Source organism: Lactuca saligna, chromosome 4, assembly GCF_052625555.1.
Source record: "Lactuca saligna cultivar CGN05327 chromosome 4, ASM5262555v1, whole genome shotgun sequence".
Lineage (NCBI taxonomy): Eukaryota > Viridiplantae > Streptophyta > Magnoliopsida > Asterales > Asteraceae > Lactuca > Lactuca saligna.
The window spans coordinates 35,951,943-35,969,230 of NC_136420.1; the positions used below are offsets into that span (position 1 = coordinate 35,951,943).

The 17,288-nt window shown below is 32.1% G+C and overlaps 3 protein-coding genes across 3 annotated transcripts in view; 2 read left to right on the forward strand and 1 right to left on the reverse strand.

Annotated features, from left to right (window-relative positions):
• Positions 1-6,379, forward strand: part of LOC145038423 (serine carboxypeptidase-like 40) — a 31,597-nt gene extending 25,218 nt beyond the window's left edge. Inside the window, exons 2-8 of the mRNA XM_078986792.1 lie at positions 4,088-4,390; positions 4,591-4,698; positions 4,780-5,054; positions 5,164-5,421; positions 5,518-5,729; positions 5,821-5,926; positions 6,015-6,379. Coding sequence (XP_078842918.1) covers positions 4,088-4,390; positions 4,591-4,698; positions 4,780-5,054; positions 5,164-5,421; positions 5,518-5,729; positions 5,821-5,926; positions 6,015-6,176 — 1,424 coding nt within the window. The 3' untranslated portion in view covers positions 6,177-6,379. The remainder of the gene's footprint in view (positions 1-4,087; positions 4,391-4,590; positions 4,699-4,779; positions 5,055-5,163; positions 5,422-5,517; positions 5,730-5,820; positions 5,927-6,014) is intronic.
• A 5,170-nt stretch (positions 6,380-11,549) lies between these two features.
• Positions 11,550-12,754, reverse strand: LOC145039481 (uncharacterized). The gene is made up of 4 exons (XM_078987536.1): positions 12,251-12,754; positions 12,151-12,197; positions 11,733-12,077; positions 11,550-11,655 (listed from the first exon to the last, which is right to left on the reverse strand). The coding sequence occupies exons 1-4, from the start codon at positions 12,752-12,754 to the stop codon at positions 11,550-11,552; spliced, it is 1,002 nt and encodes a 333-aa protein (XP_078843662.1).
• A 1,139-nt stretch (positions 12,755-13,893) lies between these two features.
• Positions 13,894-14,862, forward strand: GLYI8 (Lactoylglutathione lyase / glyoxalase I family protein). The gene is made up of 2 exons (XM_078986793.1): positions 13,894-14,323; positions 14,416-14,862. The coding sequence occupies exons 1-2, from the start codon at positions 13,904-13,906 to the stop codon at positions 14,668-14,670; spliced, it is 675 nt and encodes a 224-aa protein (XP_078842919.1). The 5' UTR covers positions 13,894-13,903; the 3' UTR covers positions 14,671-14,862.
• Positions 14,863-17,288: the final 2,426 nt, after the last annotated feature.

A 17,288-nucleotide genomic window follows, 5' to 3' on the forward strand; every position in this document is an offset into this window, starting at 1 on the left:
ATAAAACTTTAACTTATTTCAAACTCCATGAAAAGATATAAAATACATAATGCATGATCATAAACCTTTCAATTGGAAAAACTTATGAGTTATCCCCATATCATTATGAGTTATCCCTGTATCATGCATTGTATAAAATATGAACCTTAGTTTGAAGACCTGTCATGAAACAATGATAAGCTTACGGGTTCTCCCATGTTATAATATTTTTATGCGAATACAACCTTTAAATTAAAGATTTTAAAAAAATGATCACAAATTCTCTCTGTATCATGCCTCACCAATATAAGAAAAATAGTTCAACTCATTATGGTATTTATAAGCTAGGCATCTATTTCATGACATGATGTATAACCCCAATATAGCATTCTCATCTTCTACACCATATCAAAATGAATGCATTCATAACATAAACCAAAAACTCAATAAAGGCATAACATTCCCAAACTCAGATAAAACCCAATTAATCATGTTATGTCCTTTAGCAATGCTTAAAAACATGTATCAAAACAATAGCAAACTTCAAACTTTATCAATAATTCATAAAAATGAACCAAAACAATAATCATAGTCTAAAATACTCTTAAACTTATGACATGGTTTCTAATATGAATCAAAACAATAATAATATTCTTAAATACTCTTTAGCTTATGAAATGGTTTCTAATATGAACCAAAGCAGTAATGATATTCTCTACTACTCTTAAACTTATGACAAGGGTTCTAATATGAACCAAAACAATAAACATAATTTTTATTTGTAATATTTTTCATAAATTCATACCAAAAGTTCTACAAAATAACTAACATAGAAAACTTATTTCACATTATACATTTATTCAACATAGTATTTATAAGCATTTTTTCATGCTTGCAACATTCATAACTTAAAACAAGTATCTTAAGTGCTTCTTGAAAATAATCATAATCATATGAAATTATCATTTAACTCATATAAAATAACTTGTTAGCCATGTATCACATGTTAAAAAAAATCCAAATATGCTCACCTCGATAGTTATGTTGTATAACTATGTATCCACTACTTCTTTCCCCTTTCCTTCAATTCTTGAAACCTCAACTCCTATAGATTTGGTTGATCCTATCCTCATTAGAACAAGTAATTACCATGGTATCCCATGCTTTAACTTCTAATTCACCAAGACAATGACAATTGTTCCTATATTTCACAAACTACAAAATATAGAAATTTATCTATTCCATAATTCATCCCTAACATAAGAATATGAAATTAATGTCTTTAATCTTGATAATAACTATAGATAAGATGATAGTATGATACAATTAATAGTTATCTTTAACAAATTTTCATGAGCAAGAAACTTTTCCAAATTAGGGTTTGTGATAATAACTTAAATTGTTGATTCAAGATTGGATCATGATATTAGCAACATGAAAAATGTTATTGAAGTTTATTTTAGTGATTTATAAACTAAAATGTGGCATTCAAGTCTAAAAAATAAACCATTCATAACATGCACACACATATGTTCATCACATCTATCAAGAAATTAAGAGGTAGAAGGTGGTTACCTTATGATTAAATCATGGGGATAATGATTATTGTTAATACCCTTAGTTTATCTTTAATTCACCTAAAATTCAGCAAATACACTCATTTTCCACACCTTAACTTGCATATACTATTTGTGAAAAGTTTAACTCTAAATGTGGTGCAAAATGGTTTAAAACCCCGAAAGTACTACATTTTGCTACAAGATCTCATGTGGAACATGTAGGAATTCATACGAGCCACATGCAAGGGTCACTAAAACTTTGAGATTTCTTTTTTATTTACACGGTCACTTGGTTATTAGGTTGAAAGTCATGCAGGTTGCGTAGGCCATATGGTTAGTGTCTCCCATCTTACAGAGTCCATAACTTCATCGATATACCTACGTTTGACATGATTTTTATATTCATGGGAAGCTTAACTTGTGTACTACAACTCTCATGTTTTGAGTTCATTCTAAAACTCTGTGCATTGTGACTTATAAGATCATGAACATGAGGGTTGCATAACTTAATCATCAAATTAAACTTTCTCATTTCAACTCCAAATGAGTTTATTCATATTGCAAATATTTCCTTTTGAGTCCGCTTTAAAATTTACTTCAAAAATAATGATTACGTGCATTAAAATCTCATCTTTTACTAATTACATTCTACTATCATGCTATAAAACTAAATGCAAGTGCACATTTTATAACCATCTTTAAACAACATTTTCTCGTTTATTTCAAGTTTCACACTCCAACTAATGCTTTACTCCCACCATATCATAATTTATTGCAAAGCTACATAATATAACATGTTACTATAGTATGATTGTAAACATATAAATCATTTAATTAATTATTTTAAGCATATAGTTTGTTATATTTATTCTTCACATAAGTAAGACTGTAAACATAAAAATCACTTAATTAATTATAAAATGACTTGTTTAAACTTAAATGGATTTCAAACGTGGTCATTATCTTATTTATGACAAAAGTTTTAGTTTTGTCACCTTTATGCTAACGCAAGGGAATTGATCCATCCATTCACATTTAAAATGACACTTCATATTACACACTTTTCTAATATCTTTGAAACTGAAATCTTGTTGTGTTATATCTAGAGCACTCAAGGGAACATAGACATATAATAGTATAAGAAGCGAGGGTAAATTAAACATTTGTAGGATTTGATTTCAAATCCTTTTGTAGCTTGCAAGTTGCAATCGAGTCTTGTAGTGGTTTGGGGGTGGTTTTCCTAGCCTTCTCACTAGTGCCTCTTTATTAATTTACTAGTTTATAACCCATGAAAAGCACAGTTATAAAATTAATTAAACTTTCATATTAAAAAATCAAAATTATTAATCAATTATTTTGAATAAATTATTACTTAAGAGATATTTCTTTAATTATATAAAATTATAATCGTTGATTTAAATAAATATGTGATGTTATATCACCTTATAATCTGTATTTATTTTATTTTATTTTTAATTTTTAATTTAATGTTATTATTTTAATATAATTAGAGTGAAACAATTTAAAATTTGAAATTTAAAATAAAAAATCATTTATTAATTTAATATAATTAGAGTGATAATTTTAAATTTTAAATTTTAAAATGGATAATCAATTATTAATTTAATGTAATTAGAGTGGAAATTTAAAATTTAAAATGGATAATTAATAAGTTGACAAGTAATATGATAGATGATATATAATATTAATGAGAAGTTTTAATTATATAACACCTGTCAATAGAAGAATAAATCTATTATTTTATTCGAATAGTATGATTTTTCTCTTTTGTCGTTAAAAAGATTAATGAAATAATAAAACAAAAATTAAATATCTTTATATATTTTATTCCTACTTTTCATCCTATTATATAAACGCGATAAGTTTAGCTAATGATAGCTATCAACTAACAGTCTCATCTTATCTCTAAAACCTCGGATCAACTTATCCGTTCCAAATTGATGATCAACCGCTATTAAGTACTTCGTGGTAATTAACACCACCACATTAACCTATTTCAACTTTAATATCTCGAGGCAGTAATATATGAAGCGGGAAAATGATTTAAAAGCCCAATGAAATTTTCAAATTATTCAAAAAACCTCAATCATGTTTTATCTGTTCAAAAAAACCCAACGAACTTAACCTTTTGTCTAAAAAATCCAACACAGTTCCAAACCGTTTAGAAAATCCCAATCTTGTTTTGTTTAAGTTCGTTGGGTTTTTTTGAACAGTCAAAACATGATTGGAGTTTTTTAAACATTTTGGAAACTTCGTTGGTTTAACAAGTCAGTTTTCCGATACGGTAATAAGCCACGTCATTCGTTTCTCTTATTTGACTTTCAGAAAAGTGTAACTTAGTTGGGCTTTTTAGACAAAATGTTAAGTTTGTTGGGATTTTTTGAACAGACAAAACATGATTGAAATTTTTTGAACGATTTAGAAACTTCGTTGGCTTTTAAGTCATTTTCCCTGTATGAAATAGACTACCCTTTGTGTTCTTTATATCTTTCTTCTCTTTTCAAGCTTTCTATGCCAAACCCATGCAGGTAACAAACAGACGCAAGCTCTTAACCATCTTTACAGCGCCAAATGGTCCCTTAACTCCGCCATTGACACCAGCCATTTCGAGCCACCTCAACATGTGAACAACGCTAGCATTCTTCTTCAAGAAGGTCTGAAGGAGAACGATAAAATCCACAAATTGCCTGGTCAACCATACGTCAGATTTGACCAGTACGGCGGGTATGTTACTGTAAACGAATCGGCCGGTAGGGCATTTTACTATTACTTTGTTGAAGCTGATCAAACCTCTAACGAATCATTACCACTCCTTCTTTGGCTTAACGGAGGTAACAAACCCTAAACTAAATCTGATGAATGATGATCGATCGTGTGCGTTTTTCCATAGTATATATATATATATATATATATATATATATATATATATATATATATATATATATATATATATATATATATATATATATATATATATATATATATATATATATATGAACTACTTTCGAAATGAACGAATTGTGTTTTACAGGGCCAGGTTGTTCGTCACTCGCTTATGGAGCTATGCAGGAGCTTGGGCCATTCCGAGTCAACAGCGATGGCAAAACTCTTTATAGAAATGATTTTTCATGGAACCATGGTATTGCTATACATTGGAGAATTGTATAGAAGATTTCTGTACATTCATGTTTAACTTATGTTTATATTTTCATGTTTTCAGCGGCGAATGTTTTGTTTCTGGAGTCACCTGCGGGTGTAGGGTTTTCTTATTCAAACTCGTCATCAGATTATATTAACTGTGGAGACGAATCAACAGCAGCGGACAATTATTTGTTCTTGTTGAATTGGCTGGAAAGATTTCCAGAGTACAAAGAAAGAGAATTTTACATTTCAGGAGAAAGTTATGCTGGCCACTATGTGCCTCAGCTTGCACATACCATTCTTTATTACAACAAGATGGCCAACAAAACCCTAATCAATCTGAAGGGGATCCTTGTAACTCTTTCTTCCTTACTTTTTTTCGAGTTTTAGTAATTGATATCTAGAATTCTTTAGTCGTTTAGTTTCTTTTGATCAACTTGATGTTGCATTTGATATAATACAGATTGGGAACGCGGTGATCAACGATGAGACTGATACGATAGGGATGTATGATTACTTTGGTTCACATGCTATTGTTTCAGATGAAATACTTGATCAGATTCGTATATATTGTGATTTTTCCCCGAATACAACCAAACAATCAGATAAATGCTTGGAAGCGAACGCTGAAGTTGGTCAAAATATTGTCAATATTGATATCTACAACATCTACGCGCCTGTATGTTCCAAACAAATTCTTACTTCCAAGCCGAAGCCGATGGTAATAAGTCAATAATCTTCATGAACATTATATATAGCTGAATCCAAAAATTAACGATGAAACATGATCTGTTTCTATTTTTGGTGCATGCATCAGTCGCGAGCTATTGATCCATGCAGCGAACACTACACGTATGTTTATATGAATCGTCAAGATGTTCAAGAAGCTCTGCATGCCAATGTCACAAAGCTAGATCATGATTGGGAACCATGCAGCGATGTCATCAACATATGGAAAGATAGCCCTTCGACGATGCTTCCACTCCTTAGAGAATTCATGAAGGATAACCTTCGCGTGTGGATATACAGGTATATAATTAACCTTATAGTAAACTGTATTTGGATATGGGAAATCAAGTAATTAATCATGAAGTGTGCTTTTTCTTGCGTATATATATAGTGGTGATACTGATGCAAGGGTGCCAGTCACCTCAACCAAGTATTCCATCAATTCAATGGGTCTTCCCATAAAGACTCCATGGCATCCATGGCTTTATCAAGGGAAGGTATGGTTAATTTAGACAGATATGATGCTCTCTATACGAGAAGTAGATGATTATTGATTAGAAATTGATTTCATAAATTAAACCACAGGTGGGTGGATTTGCTCAAGTCTATGAAGGAGATCTAACATTCGCCACAGTGCTTGGAGCCGGTCACCAGGTGCCAAGCTACAAACCAAAGAGCGCACTTGGACTGGTTACACATTTCTTGACTGGGAAACCTCTTAATGGTTCAAGATATCGATTAGGTTGATTTTGGATTTATTAATTCTTCTATTTAGAATTAATGACGTACATTTTCGTGATCGTGTTTGTTTTTTTGTTATTAATCCGAGACACATTAACCACAACGACATTCAACAATATGTCCAGCGGGTTTTACTTTGAGCTTATTAGTTAAATATTTGTTGAAGCTCAAATTTTTTAGAATATCGATTATTTGAACTTCACCGATCATCTTTTAAGTATTTGGCCATTGTATCACTAGTTAACGAGTCAAAGAGGTCAAGCTCATAAGTCATAACCACATCGTCTCCATTTAACACCTTTTTTTTTTTCTGAACGGCAATTTAACACCTATTTAATTATTTGTCTTTATACAAATGTAAACATTTTTTAACCCAACGTTCCAAAAAATAATCGAAGATATTATTTTACCAAAAACAGTCATTGAGTCCGAGGGACTCGACATTAATATATATTTTGGTATTTTTTTTCATTAGCCCTCGATAGGGTTGTTCAATATTCGGTTAAAACCGAATTATCCAATTTGACATTTTGGATTGAACTATTTGGTTCGGATATTCGGATTTTGGATTGGTTTTTCAACAAAACTGAATTATTATTTTGGATTTCGGATTTGTTTTGGTTTATAAAAATAAGAACTAAATAGTCCAAAAAAAACCAAATATACATTTATTATTTATCTATTTATAATATATATATATATATATATATATATATATATATATATATATATATATATATATATATATATATATATATATATATATATATATACTTATTTACTAATTTTGTAATTTATTTTTTTAAATAGGTTTAAAACGTTTCATACGATAACAAAAAACATTAATATGTATTTTCTTTCAAAAGTTTTTTATTTATAAAATATTTAACTATAATATATCTTCTTATTAGTTGTTTATAAATTTCAAATCACAACTATATAATTTGTTTTGTTTCTTGTGTAAAGTTGGATAATATTATAATTATATGTTGTTTTAGAATGTTTCGGTTTTGAAAACCGAATTATAAAAACCGATCCAATAGAATTATAATTGGATCGGATTGGAAGTTAGAGGTACACTCTTTGACTTTTTTTTAAAACCGAACTGGTTTTTTATAACCAGTTAGTGTATAAACTGAATCTGGTTATTAATAGTTTTTTTGAAAAACATTACAAACTTTTTAAACTGACTTGCAGGTTATTAATAGTTTTTTTGAAAATTATTACAAACTTTTTTCTCAATTTTTCTAATAAAAAAAAGAAATTAAATATCCTCATATTTTTTATTTCGATCAATCCTCTTATTCATTTAAATGATGAAAATATATCATATTTCATATTGATATACTAAATTATCATTAAATTTCATTAAATAAACATTAAATACCATTTATTTGGTAAAAGGATTTATAGAAACAAAAAATAAAAGAATATTTAATTTCTCATAAAAAAAGCTAAATTTTTAATCCGTAAAAAACTTATTTTCATACTATAATATTAAATCCACCATTATAATAAAACCTTTGAGTTTGGTTCTAAGAATCGTTTGTCCCATTCATAGTAGTTTGTCCAAAATTCATTGGCACAAACTTTTCTTCGACACTTTGCCGCTGAAAAAAAATACATGGGGTGGTTTTAGAGATGTGATTTAAAATCGGAAAATCGGATCGGAATCGGAATCGGAATTGGATCGGGACCGGAATCGTTAGAACCGGAATATATAAAACTGGTTCCAGTTCTGGGTTTAAAAGTTAGGTTTATCCGGGTTCCGGGTAATCCGGATTTGGGTCCATCGGGTCTGAGTAAACCGGGTCTAAAAACCGGAACCTGTGTTTGGAACCGGAACCACTTTTAGGGCCGGAACCGGTTTTTGTGAAACATTTAAAATGTGCATATCTCATTCGTTTCAACTCCGACTGACATGCGGTTTTTTCCAACATGTAGTTTAGAGTTTGTACATGATTTTAGACTATAAATTTGTCATTTTTAGTTTTATATTAATTGACTTACAGTCCCCAAAAATCGAGATATCAAAGCTGGAAGTTTTTAGTTTTTTAGTTTTTTTGTATTCGGTGAAAGTTTTAAAACATACATATCTAATTCGTTTAGAGTCGGATTGACATGTGGTTTTTTCCAACTTGTAGCTTACAATTTGTACATGAGTTTAAACTATAATTTTGTTATTTTTGGTTTAATATTTAATGATTTACAGTCCTCCGAAGTCGGGATATCAAAACTGAAAATTTTCAATTTTTTAGCTATTTGGTATTGTACTTTGTATTCTGTGAAAATGTTAACACATGCATATCTCATTCGTTTAAAGTCGGATTGACAAACGGTTTTTTCCAGAGTGTATTTTAGATTTTTGACATGATTTTAGACTATAATTTTGTTAATTTTTGTTTCATATTCAATGAGTTACTATCACTCAAAGTCGGTATATCAATATGAAAATTTTCAAAGTTCAACCTACTAAGTAGTAAGTAATTACCAAAAAAATTCGATTTTTCTGGGTTTTTCGGTTCTAAACCAACTTTATCTGGTTCCAACCTACCCACTTTGATGTTTCTGGCTTTTCCGGTTCTAGACCCACTTTACCCGGTACCGTATTCGGAAACAAACCGGAACCGGTTCCTACATACCAGTCCGGTTTCCGGTTCTTCAAAATCTCATTAATCGGTTCTGGGTTTTCCGGATCCGAGTCCATTCGGTTCGGGTTTGAACCCACTTTCATCTCTAGGTGGTTTTACAGCCCATAAAACCTGCCAAATCGGATGTCTATGTAGACATCTACCGTCTACACTTACTCCATCCACCAGGAAAAATGCTTAGTCATAAACTCACAATTATTGGTGGTACAACTTTTAGTTTTTAAAAGAAATCTATAAAATATAACTTATATGAATAAAACGATATATATTAAAATCTATAATTTTACTTTATAAATAGAAACTAATAGTAACGTGTTTTTCTTATATTTTTTTATTATTAAATAGATTATATTTGATTGCTAATACATACAAATAATTATATTTAGTTGATTATATATTTATGTATGAGAAATATTAAATTGAGTTAAGTTGCTAATAAAAGTAGTTTAAATAAACGCTAAAACATTAAATGATAAGAGTTTTGATTATTGTCGCGGTCGATGATCTTGAGTCGAGCCTATAGACTTTAATTATTTCCCCTATTATATATTTTGTAGACTTCTGTCTTTAAGAAAATAGAAAAATCAACACTCAACACTCTTTTGATTTTGATATGTTTACATGCATTTTATTGTCTTTTTTTATATATAATTGATTATTGACTCGAGTATTCTATACTTGCTCATAATTAAACCTATTCATAATTAAACTTTCAATAATAAAAGTTTGGGATAATGACTTAAAATGGTAACATATTATTGGTTTTGTATACATTTAGTTACTGATTTTTTTGTCCATATTTTACCCTTGAACTTGTTGTTGTATTTAATTAAGTTCTTATTACCGGTTGGTGCCATATTTGCTGATATGGCTGCCTATGTGGACACTCATTAAAGGAAAACACTCCTACGTGGATCATCTTTGAGTTCCATTGATTATAATACGATTCCTAACCCTAAATTCAATAAAAAAAACTTTCGAATACCCAAAATCGAAGAAGAAGATGTCGACTCCCAGTTCATCTGGTTCCATCACAGGGAAAGAAGAGCTTTGGGATTGTCGACTCCCAGTTCGACTATGCACATCCAAGACTAAAGACAACCCTAACAAAAAATTCAAAGTTTTCCCCAATTCCTTGGTTTGTCGATCTTGATTTCCCTTTATATTTTTTATTCTCCTTCAAATAAATAAAGATTTTGATCTTCTTACCATCTTTATATTTGATTTCGAAGAAACCAGGTAAGAAGTGTAAGTATTGGGAATGGATTGATGAATCGGTAACTAGGAATCCTAATTTAGAACAAGAAGTTAAAGTAGTTAAAGAGGATGTTGCATGTTTAAAGAAAGAAGTTCAAGAGCTGAAGAATAAAGCATATAGTTATGGGGTTGAAATCAGTTGTAATATTATATGAAAACAGTTGAATAGAGTTTGGTATGATGAATTAAATTTTGGTAATTTGAATGTATTGAATGTTTTATATGGAATGTATTAAACCGTTTATATTGAATGTATTGAATGGAGTTTACATATTGAATGAAATGTTACATGGTACACATTAAAATGTAATTTACATTGAATTTGGCTGTAATTTCAACAACCAAAAGACAATGATATTGATAATTGAATTTGGTTGCAATTTCAACAACCAAAAGACAAGGACATTATTCCTAGTAGACAATTGACATATGATTCTCATTATAACAAGATTTTTAATAAACTAATGCATTAATACCAATAAAGATTGAAAAAGACAAAACACAATTGACATAGGATACCATATCCGATTCTATTAGCTAAATGTCATCAAAAGTTGTCAGGTTACAAGCAAGGGTAGTATTGCCAATTACATCAAAAGCTAGCCCAATTAACAAAAGAAAGTCACGATACATAGTATAATATTACATACTTCCAAAGCAAAAGAAAACAACTAACCCTAATCACTCTAAAGTAATTGGGTTGTCCTCAGTCAGTCCTTTACCATCCTTTCGAAAAACCTGCTTTCTGGTTTGTATCTTGTTGATTCTCTCTAAAGGCTTCCTTGCTCTAACACCAAAACTCTTAGGCACTCTAACACTAAGATTCACAGGCACTCTGTTAACAGGTACTGGATTTACATGATCTTGGTTAATAGGTACTTCATTAATAGGATCTTGATTCACATGCTCTTGATTCACATGGGCATTCTCTTGAATGACAGGCTCTTGATTCACAGGGACATTCTCTTGAATGGCAGGATCTTGATTGACATGCTCTTGAGCCAAAGGATCTTGATTCACATGTGTTGGAGCACTTGGAGCTGGAGTGCTTGGACCTGCTTGTGAAGGACAATTTTTTGCATTACTCTTCCTTCTTTCTTTACTTGGACCCGCTTCAGAAGGACCCCTCATTGGACATGTAGCTTTGTTGTGTCCAGTTTCATTACAAATTATACCTATGTGTTGAACACCTGCCTTGCTTATAGTATGTCTTGTATTCCTACCGAGTTCATTTTTTGCTTGGTCTCTTTTTCTTTCACACATGGCCTACCAGGTAACCTCCTCCTAATATGAGGTAGTATCTGGTGAACATTAGGCATGTAGGGCCACAAGGTACTATCATTCATGGGATGTATAGTGTACTCATAGGCCCTAAGAAATGCAGATTTAGTAAACCACTCTGCAACATATTCCTCTAAATCAAGATTCAAAGAAGATATGGCACAAATGGCATGTACACAAGGAATTTCTGTCAATTTCCAACCTCTGCATCCACATTTTCTCTTCTCCAAGTCAACACCATACCTTTCATCACCTTGCACAACTTCAAACTGTATGTATCCACTAACATATGGTGCCTAGAATTTGTTATTACAAAAAGTTAGTTAGCACTTGCATGTACAAAAAGTAAGTAAAATTGTTTTTATCCACTAACCTTATCAACTTCTTTAGTTCACCAAGCTTCTTTCTGATAGTTGGGCAGATTACCAAATTCCAGCCCAATCCTTTCCCTTTCTGCATGTATAATCTCTCCATTACAAATACCCTTATGTCCTCCAACATAGTGATCAATGGCTTCTTTCTAGCTTCTTTAATATCAGCATTGAAGCTCTTAGAAACACCATTTTCCATTGCATCACATCCTATTCCCACCTTTAAAAAATCCCTTGACCAACAGTTAGGGTCCCTTTTAATGAGATAATCATATGCCCCTACATCAAAGCTCTTGATCTCTTTCATTGCAAGTTCTAAATTTTGAATTGTAGTTGCCTTTTCATCCCTCCAAAAAGGTTTTATGTAGCAATCACCCTTAATTTTTTTTGAAGTTAGCAATGATGTGCCTAACACACAACCTATGCTCAACTTCTAGACATCTTTCTTTCACAACCTCCATTATACCCTGCATTGATTTGGAATGTTAGTTTGTGTAAAAGGTAATTTGTGTATATGTACCTTGTGTCCATCTGACATCAATGTGATTTCATTATCATTTCCCCCTTCATTTATGTCATCAATTAGATTGTCCAAGAACCACTTACATGTACTCTTGTTCTCAACATTTACTATTGCCCATGCTATTGGGTATATGTTATTGTTGCCATCCCTGCCTACTGCTGAGAGGAGCTCCCCTTTACATATGCCCTTCAGAAAACATCCATCTATCCCAATAACCTTCCTACACCCATTTAACCAGCCATCAACCACTCCTTTAAAACTCACATAAAACCTTTCAAACACCACAATAGAATTACTTTGGGGCTGCACATACACTTCAACATGAGATCCTGGGTTGGCCCTTTTAATTTCAACACTATATTCCCACAACTTAAAATAATGATCCTTTAAATCACCCTCAATTTCACACAATGAAAATCTTCTTGCATTCCTACATTGTCCAACACTAACATTTATATTGAATAACCTGGATACAATAGCTTTCATCTTCCTCAAACTCATTTTAGGGAACTCCAAAATATCAGTTACAAACTGTTTCCCTATCCACTTGTAGGTAACAACTGACCAAAGTTTGAATGCCCTTGAGCAATTATGGTCTTCTCTAAGGGACTTTATTACTGAGAGATGACTTATGTTCAGCATGAGAAAAGAGTCTCATACCTAGTTCAGGCTTCATCTTCCTCCAATCCTGAGTAGCATCATGCCTAGGGTAGATAGTTGGAAGTTCATTGCCTTCTTCATCTTAATCTACAACAATTACTGGACATAACTTGTTCAAAAACTTATCATTATAGGCTCTTTTAAAGATTCTTTTGCTTGATATAACAAATCCATCCTCTTCATGTTCACAGTTCTCATCATCTGCCAAAACAGAGTTGACATCTTCTTTTGAATACACAAGTTCTTCATCGTCTGGTTCTTCTTTCTGAATCCACTCAAATATAGGTTCATTATTATGGTCAATATACACATCCAGATGTCTATGAGCATTTGCAACCTCAAGAAACTCAAAGTAGTCACATTCATTTTGTAGTGTTTGGAGCCTCTCACTCAATCTCACTTCAGGTATATAGAAATACACATGCTTGCACTGAAAATCGATAAGCTTCTCAACATATTTGATGAAATCGGAGAAAACAAACTCGTTTGCACCTTCATTCAGTCAGTACTTCTGGAGCAAAATACACTAATGTATTAGGCACAAAAGCACCATTATAGTGTACATCGACTTTTGGAAAAGCTTGATTTTCCTCCATTGAATCAGAGTACTGTTTTGAAAGAAGAGAATGGTGAGTAATGAGGCACTGATCAAGAACGGATGGTGAGAATAAAGAGAATAGAACCGTAACCGTTCTTAGTAAATGAGGTTTCTTCATAAATAAGGTTTCTTCACAAAATGACCGGCTTAACCGACATCAACCGATAATAAAAACTTAATTTACACACAACAACAAGTTCATAAATAAAATATGAACAAAAGAATCAACAACTAAATATGTAAAAAACCAATAATATACCCTAAAGATATAAATTAGAATTAGTAATTTTGAAGATTGATCATGAGAGAGTGAGAACCTAGCTTACGCTCAAAGTCATTAAAAATGCGACACTAGCACGCGTCACTTCCAAGCTTGTCCACGCGTAACCCAAATGTTCACGTCATACTACGTGTCAAGGTGTCATCAACCGCCACATTCCGGATCTTCGGCATCTGGTAGCATAAAACCCTGCCAAAACCTCTATCCCAATTCGAGGAGGACAAATATGGAGAGGAAATCGGAAGACAATAAAAATCGCAAACCCAAAGAAGATGAAGCTGAACATGAACATGAGCTCCCTCTCATGTCGCTAAACCATGTGTCGAGGCTCTGCACGTCAGTCAAGGACTCCGTGGAGTTCTACACCAAGGCGTTGGGCTTCGCGTTGATAGAGCGACCACAGGCGTTTGATTTCGATGGCGCCTGGTTGTTCAATTACGGAATAGGGATTCATCTGGTTCAAGCCAACGATGAAGACAAGTTACCAAATAACCATGAATTGGATCCCATGGATAACCACATATCCTTTCAGGTTCTTAATTAATCAATTAATAATGTTTTTCTCTCGATCTTTCCTACTCTTCGGTTTCTGTTTTTCATTAGGGTTTGCAATTAATTGTTCAGTGCGAGGACATGGGAGCAATGGAGCAGAAATTGAAGGATTTGGGGATCAAATACATGAAAAGAACAGTTGGAGGGGAGGAAGATGGGGTGATTGATCAGCTTTTTTTCAACGATCCAGATGGATTCATGATCGAGATTTGCAACTGCGAGAACGTCAAACTGAAACCGGTAGGTTCTTTTAACCGGATTAAACTACCATTTGATCGGCATAATCCTCCAGTGGAGCTCGACGCAAATGCTGCCAAAGCTAGCTGAAGAATACTTCTAGTTGTTCGATCTGTCATGGCTTATTCTGGATTGTAATATGAAAAAGATGATTTGTTGTTTCATTGCAAATTGGAATCTGTTTGATCTTCGTTGTAGATTGAAATTAGGGAAGTTTTCGCTTAAAAATGTGATGCATAAGAAAATTTGACAGCGACAAGGATTATCATCTTATTTTTTAAATTGGAGACTAGTCTTTTTACTGTTTTTCTAAAATACATTGTAAAATTTAGTAAAAAACAATTAGGTCTTTTTTCTGGAAAAAAAAATGCTACGCTGGAAATTGAATATTTTTTTTCAACTTGATGATGACTTATGTTGATGTTGTGGGTTTTGATGATGAGGTGAAATTGGGTTGTATGTAAGTAAAAATTAGGTTGAGAAGATGTATGTAATTTCAAGGGAAAGTGTAGGTCAAAATATGCAGGGTTAGGATAATATATGTGGAGGTATGCGGAAAAATAAATTACTAATAATGGTTTGATAAAATTTCTCGTTTGGCTCCTAAGTTTAGTTTTGCATCGTTTAATTCGTTGACGAACATGAAAAGATCATACTACCTTTATAATTTTATTTTCAGTTTTTTGTTTGGTTATTATTTGTTTATTATTGTTTTATTTTGTGTTTTAGTCCCAGACATACATCGACAAGACTATACTACTTCTATATTTTATTTTTTAGTTTTTTTATATGGGTATTATTTATTTAGAAGTTGAAAATTAAATTAATTGATTTATCGACTCGATCATCAGATGCCGCCCCCTATCATCAAGACCAAAACCAGCCATCGGAAACTATCTATCGGACACCAGAAAATCACCACCAGTCATTGGAAACCACCACTGAGAACCTAAAATCAACTTCAAAGTTATATGTAGTTTTTTTCTCTTGAATTTGATTTATTTTTCTACATGCAGGTAGGCTTCTTATAAATATTAGTTTAAATTATACTGTATTTGTTTTTCCAATTATTTTATTTGTGTTTATATAATGCCAGACTACTTATGGGGTACTAAAGGTGGTTTAAGTGGTTCCTAAGTTTTAGTTTTCAAATCCTCCCCGCGCCCGCTACCCTCGTTTCTGATCGATATTGATAAAGTGAGCTTCATATCTCTATCATTTATTTTCAATAATTTCACATGTCATTATGTTTCGATAAAATCTACTTGAATTTGATACTTCTAGTCATTAATTTTTTCATTTAAAATGGTTGTACGCGAACATCAGAAGTGTTGTTTGATATGTTAATATAACATCCTATTTTAAAAGTTTTTATTTCATTTATCCATTTCACTTTCTTGTTCTTTTTTTAATTTAATTTTTTATTAAATCCTTGTGCTTTGGAGGTACATTGATATAATTGGGCATTCTTTGAAAAAACTGTCTAATTATAACAATGTACTTTCAAAGTAAAATGCTTTAATAAGAAAAAAAAAAACTCAATTATAGCATTTTTTGATGGTTATTAGGCAACCTATTTATGGTTTATGGGTTTTTCTTTGGCAACCTACATATGCAACACAGGCTGAAAATGTACTACTTTTACTAATATATTATACTTAATATTTCTAAAACTATGATTAAATGCAAAAAATAACAACAAACTTCAATTGATTTGTTAATATAGATATTGTAAACACTATACATACATTTTAATAAGTTATGTAGATGTAAATTCTATTTTCACAAGAACAATTTTCATTTTTAAATAAGGTAAAATCATCATTTATATAAAACTCAAGTTATGGAAACCCATTTGTTCCAAATATAGTTGTTTAAAAATTAGATTAATATAAATAATGTGGAATTTCCATTATTGTTGATGAGTGTGTACATTGTACAGTCACGCCTTTGCCTTTCCATGATCACCAATGGTACCTAAAAAAATATTTAATCCACAACTATAAGTCAAAGCTTAGTGAGTTCACCCAAAATACCACACACCACAATACACATACGATGCATGCACACATGAGCCTTCAGTCTATCCGGCCCGCCTCACAAGGCCTACAGTATGCCTGGACCGCTCTCCGGAACCTACAATTTGACCGGATCGCCTCGCAAGGCCTCTAGTACACATAGGTCGCTCTTACTCGGTATATGGTTGATCCACACTTGGCCTACAGTACGCCGTTGGCCTGTCTGGGTATCTTGGCCTACAACACAAAATAGTACCTCCTTATCCCACCACCCAATATGTCGACATATGTAACAAATAAGCAATCAAGTAAACATATAAACACAGGCAACTATCTACACTAGTCTACTTGTCTAGTAGCTCACTACTTCATAGCATGGATCATACAGTACACTATGCCACTACCGGCAGAACTCCAAGGAATGCATATCTATACGTAACCAAAGGTGAGAAAGACATTCGAACATGTTATCCCACTTTAGAGCCATAACCAAACAAGGAACATGAAAGAAAGCCTAGATATAGCTCTCAGATTATCCTATGTACATACCGCCCCTAGGGAACTCCGCTAGACGACCACTAACCTACTGGTACTCTAACCAACATACCATTACTCCTATATCCTGGCATATAAGTATATATATATATTGTAACACATAGTATAGTGAGGAAACTCACCTGAATCAAAGAC

Coding starts and splice junctions, on each gene's coding strand:
- LOC145039481 (XM_078987536.1), bottom strand. CDS start 12,754: ATGAGTTTGAGGAAGATGAAAGCTATTGTATCCAGGTTATTCAATATA. Junction 12,198..12,250: donor TGATGTCAGATGGACACAAG/GTACATATACAC, acceptor AAATCAATGCAG/GGTATAATGGAGGTTGTGAA. Junction 11,656..11,732: donor GAACTAAAGAAGTTGATAAG/GTTAGTGGATAA, acceptor AACAAATTCTAG/GCACCATATGTTAGTGGATA.
- GLYI8 (XM_078986793.1), top strand. CDS start 13,904: ATGTTCACGTCATACTACGTGTCAAGGTGTCATCAACCGCCACATTCC. Junction 14,324..14,415: donor ATAACCACATATCCTTTCAG/GTTCTTAATTAA, acceptor TTAATTGTTCAG/TGCGAGGACATGGGAGCAAT.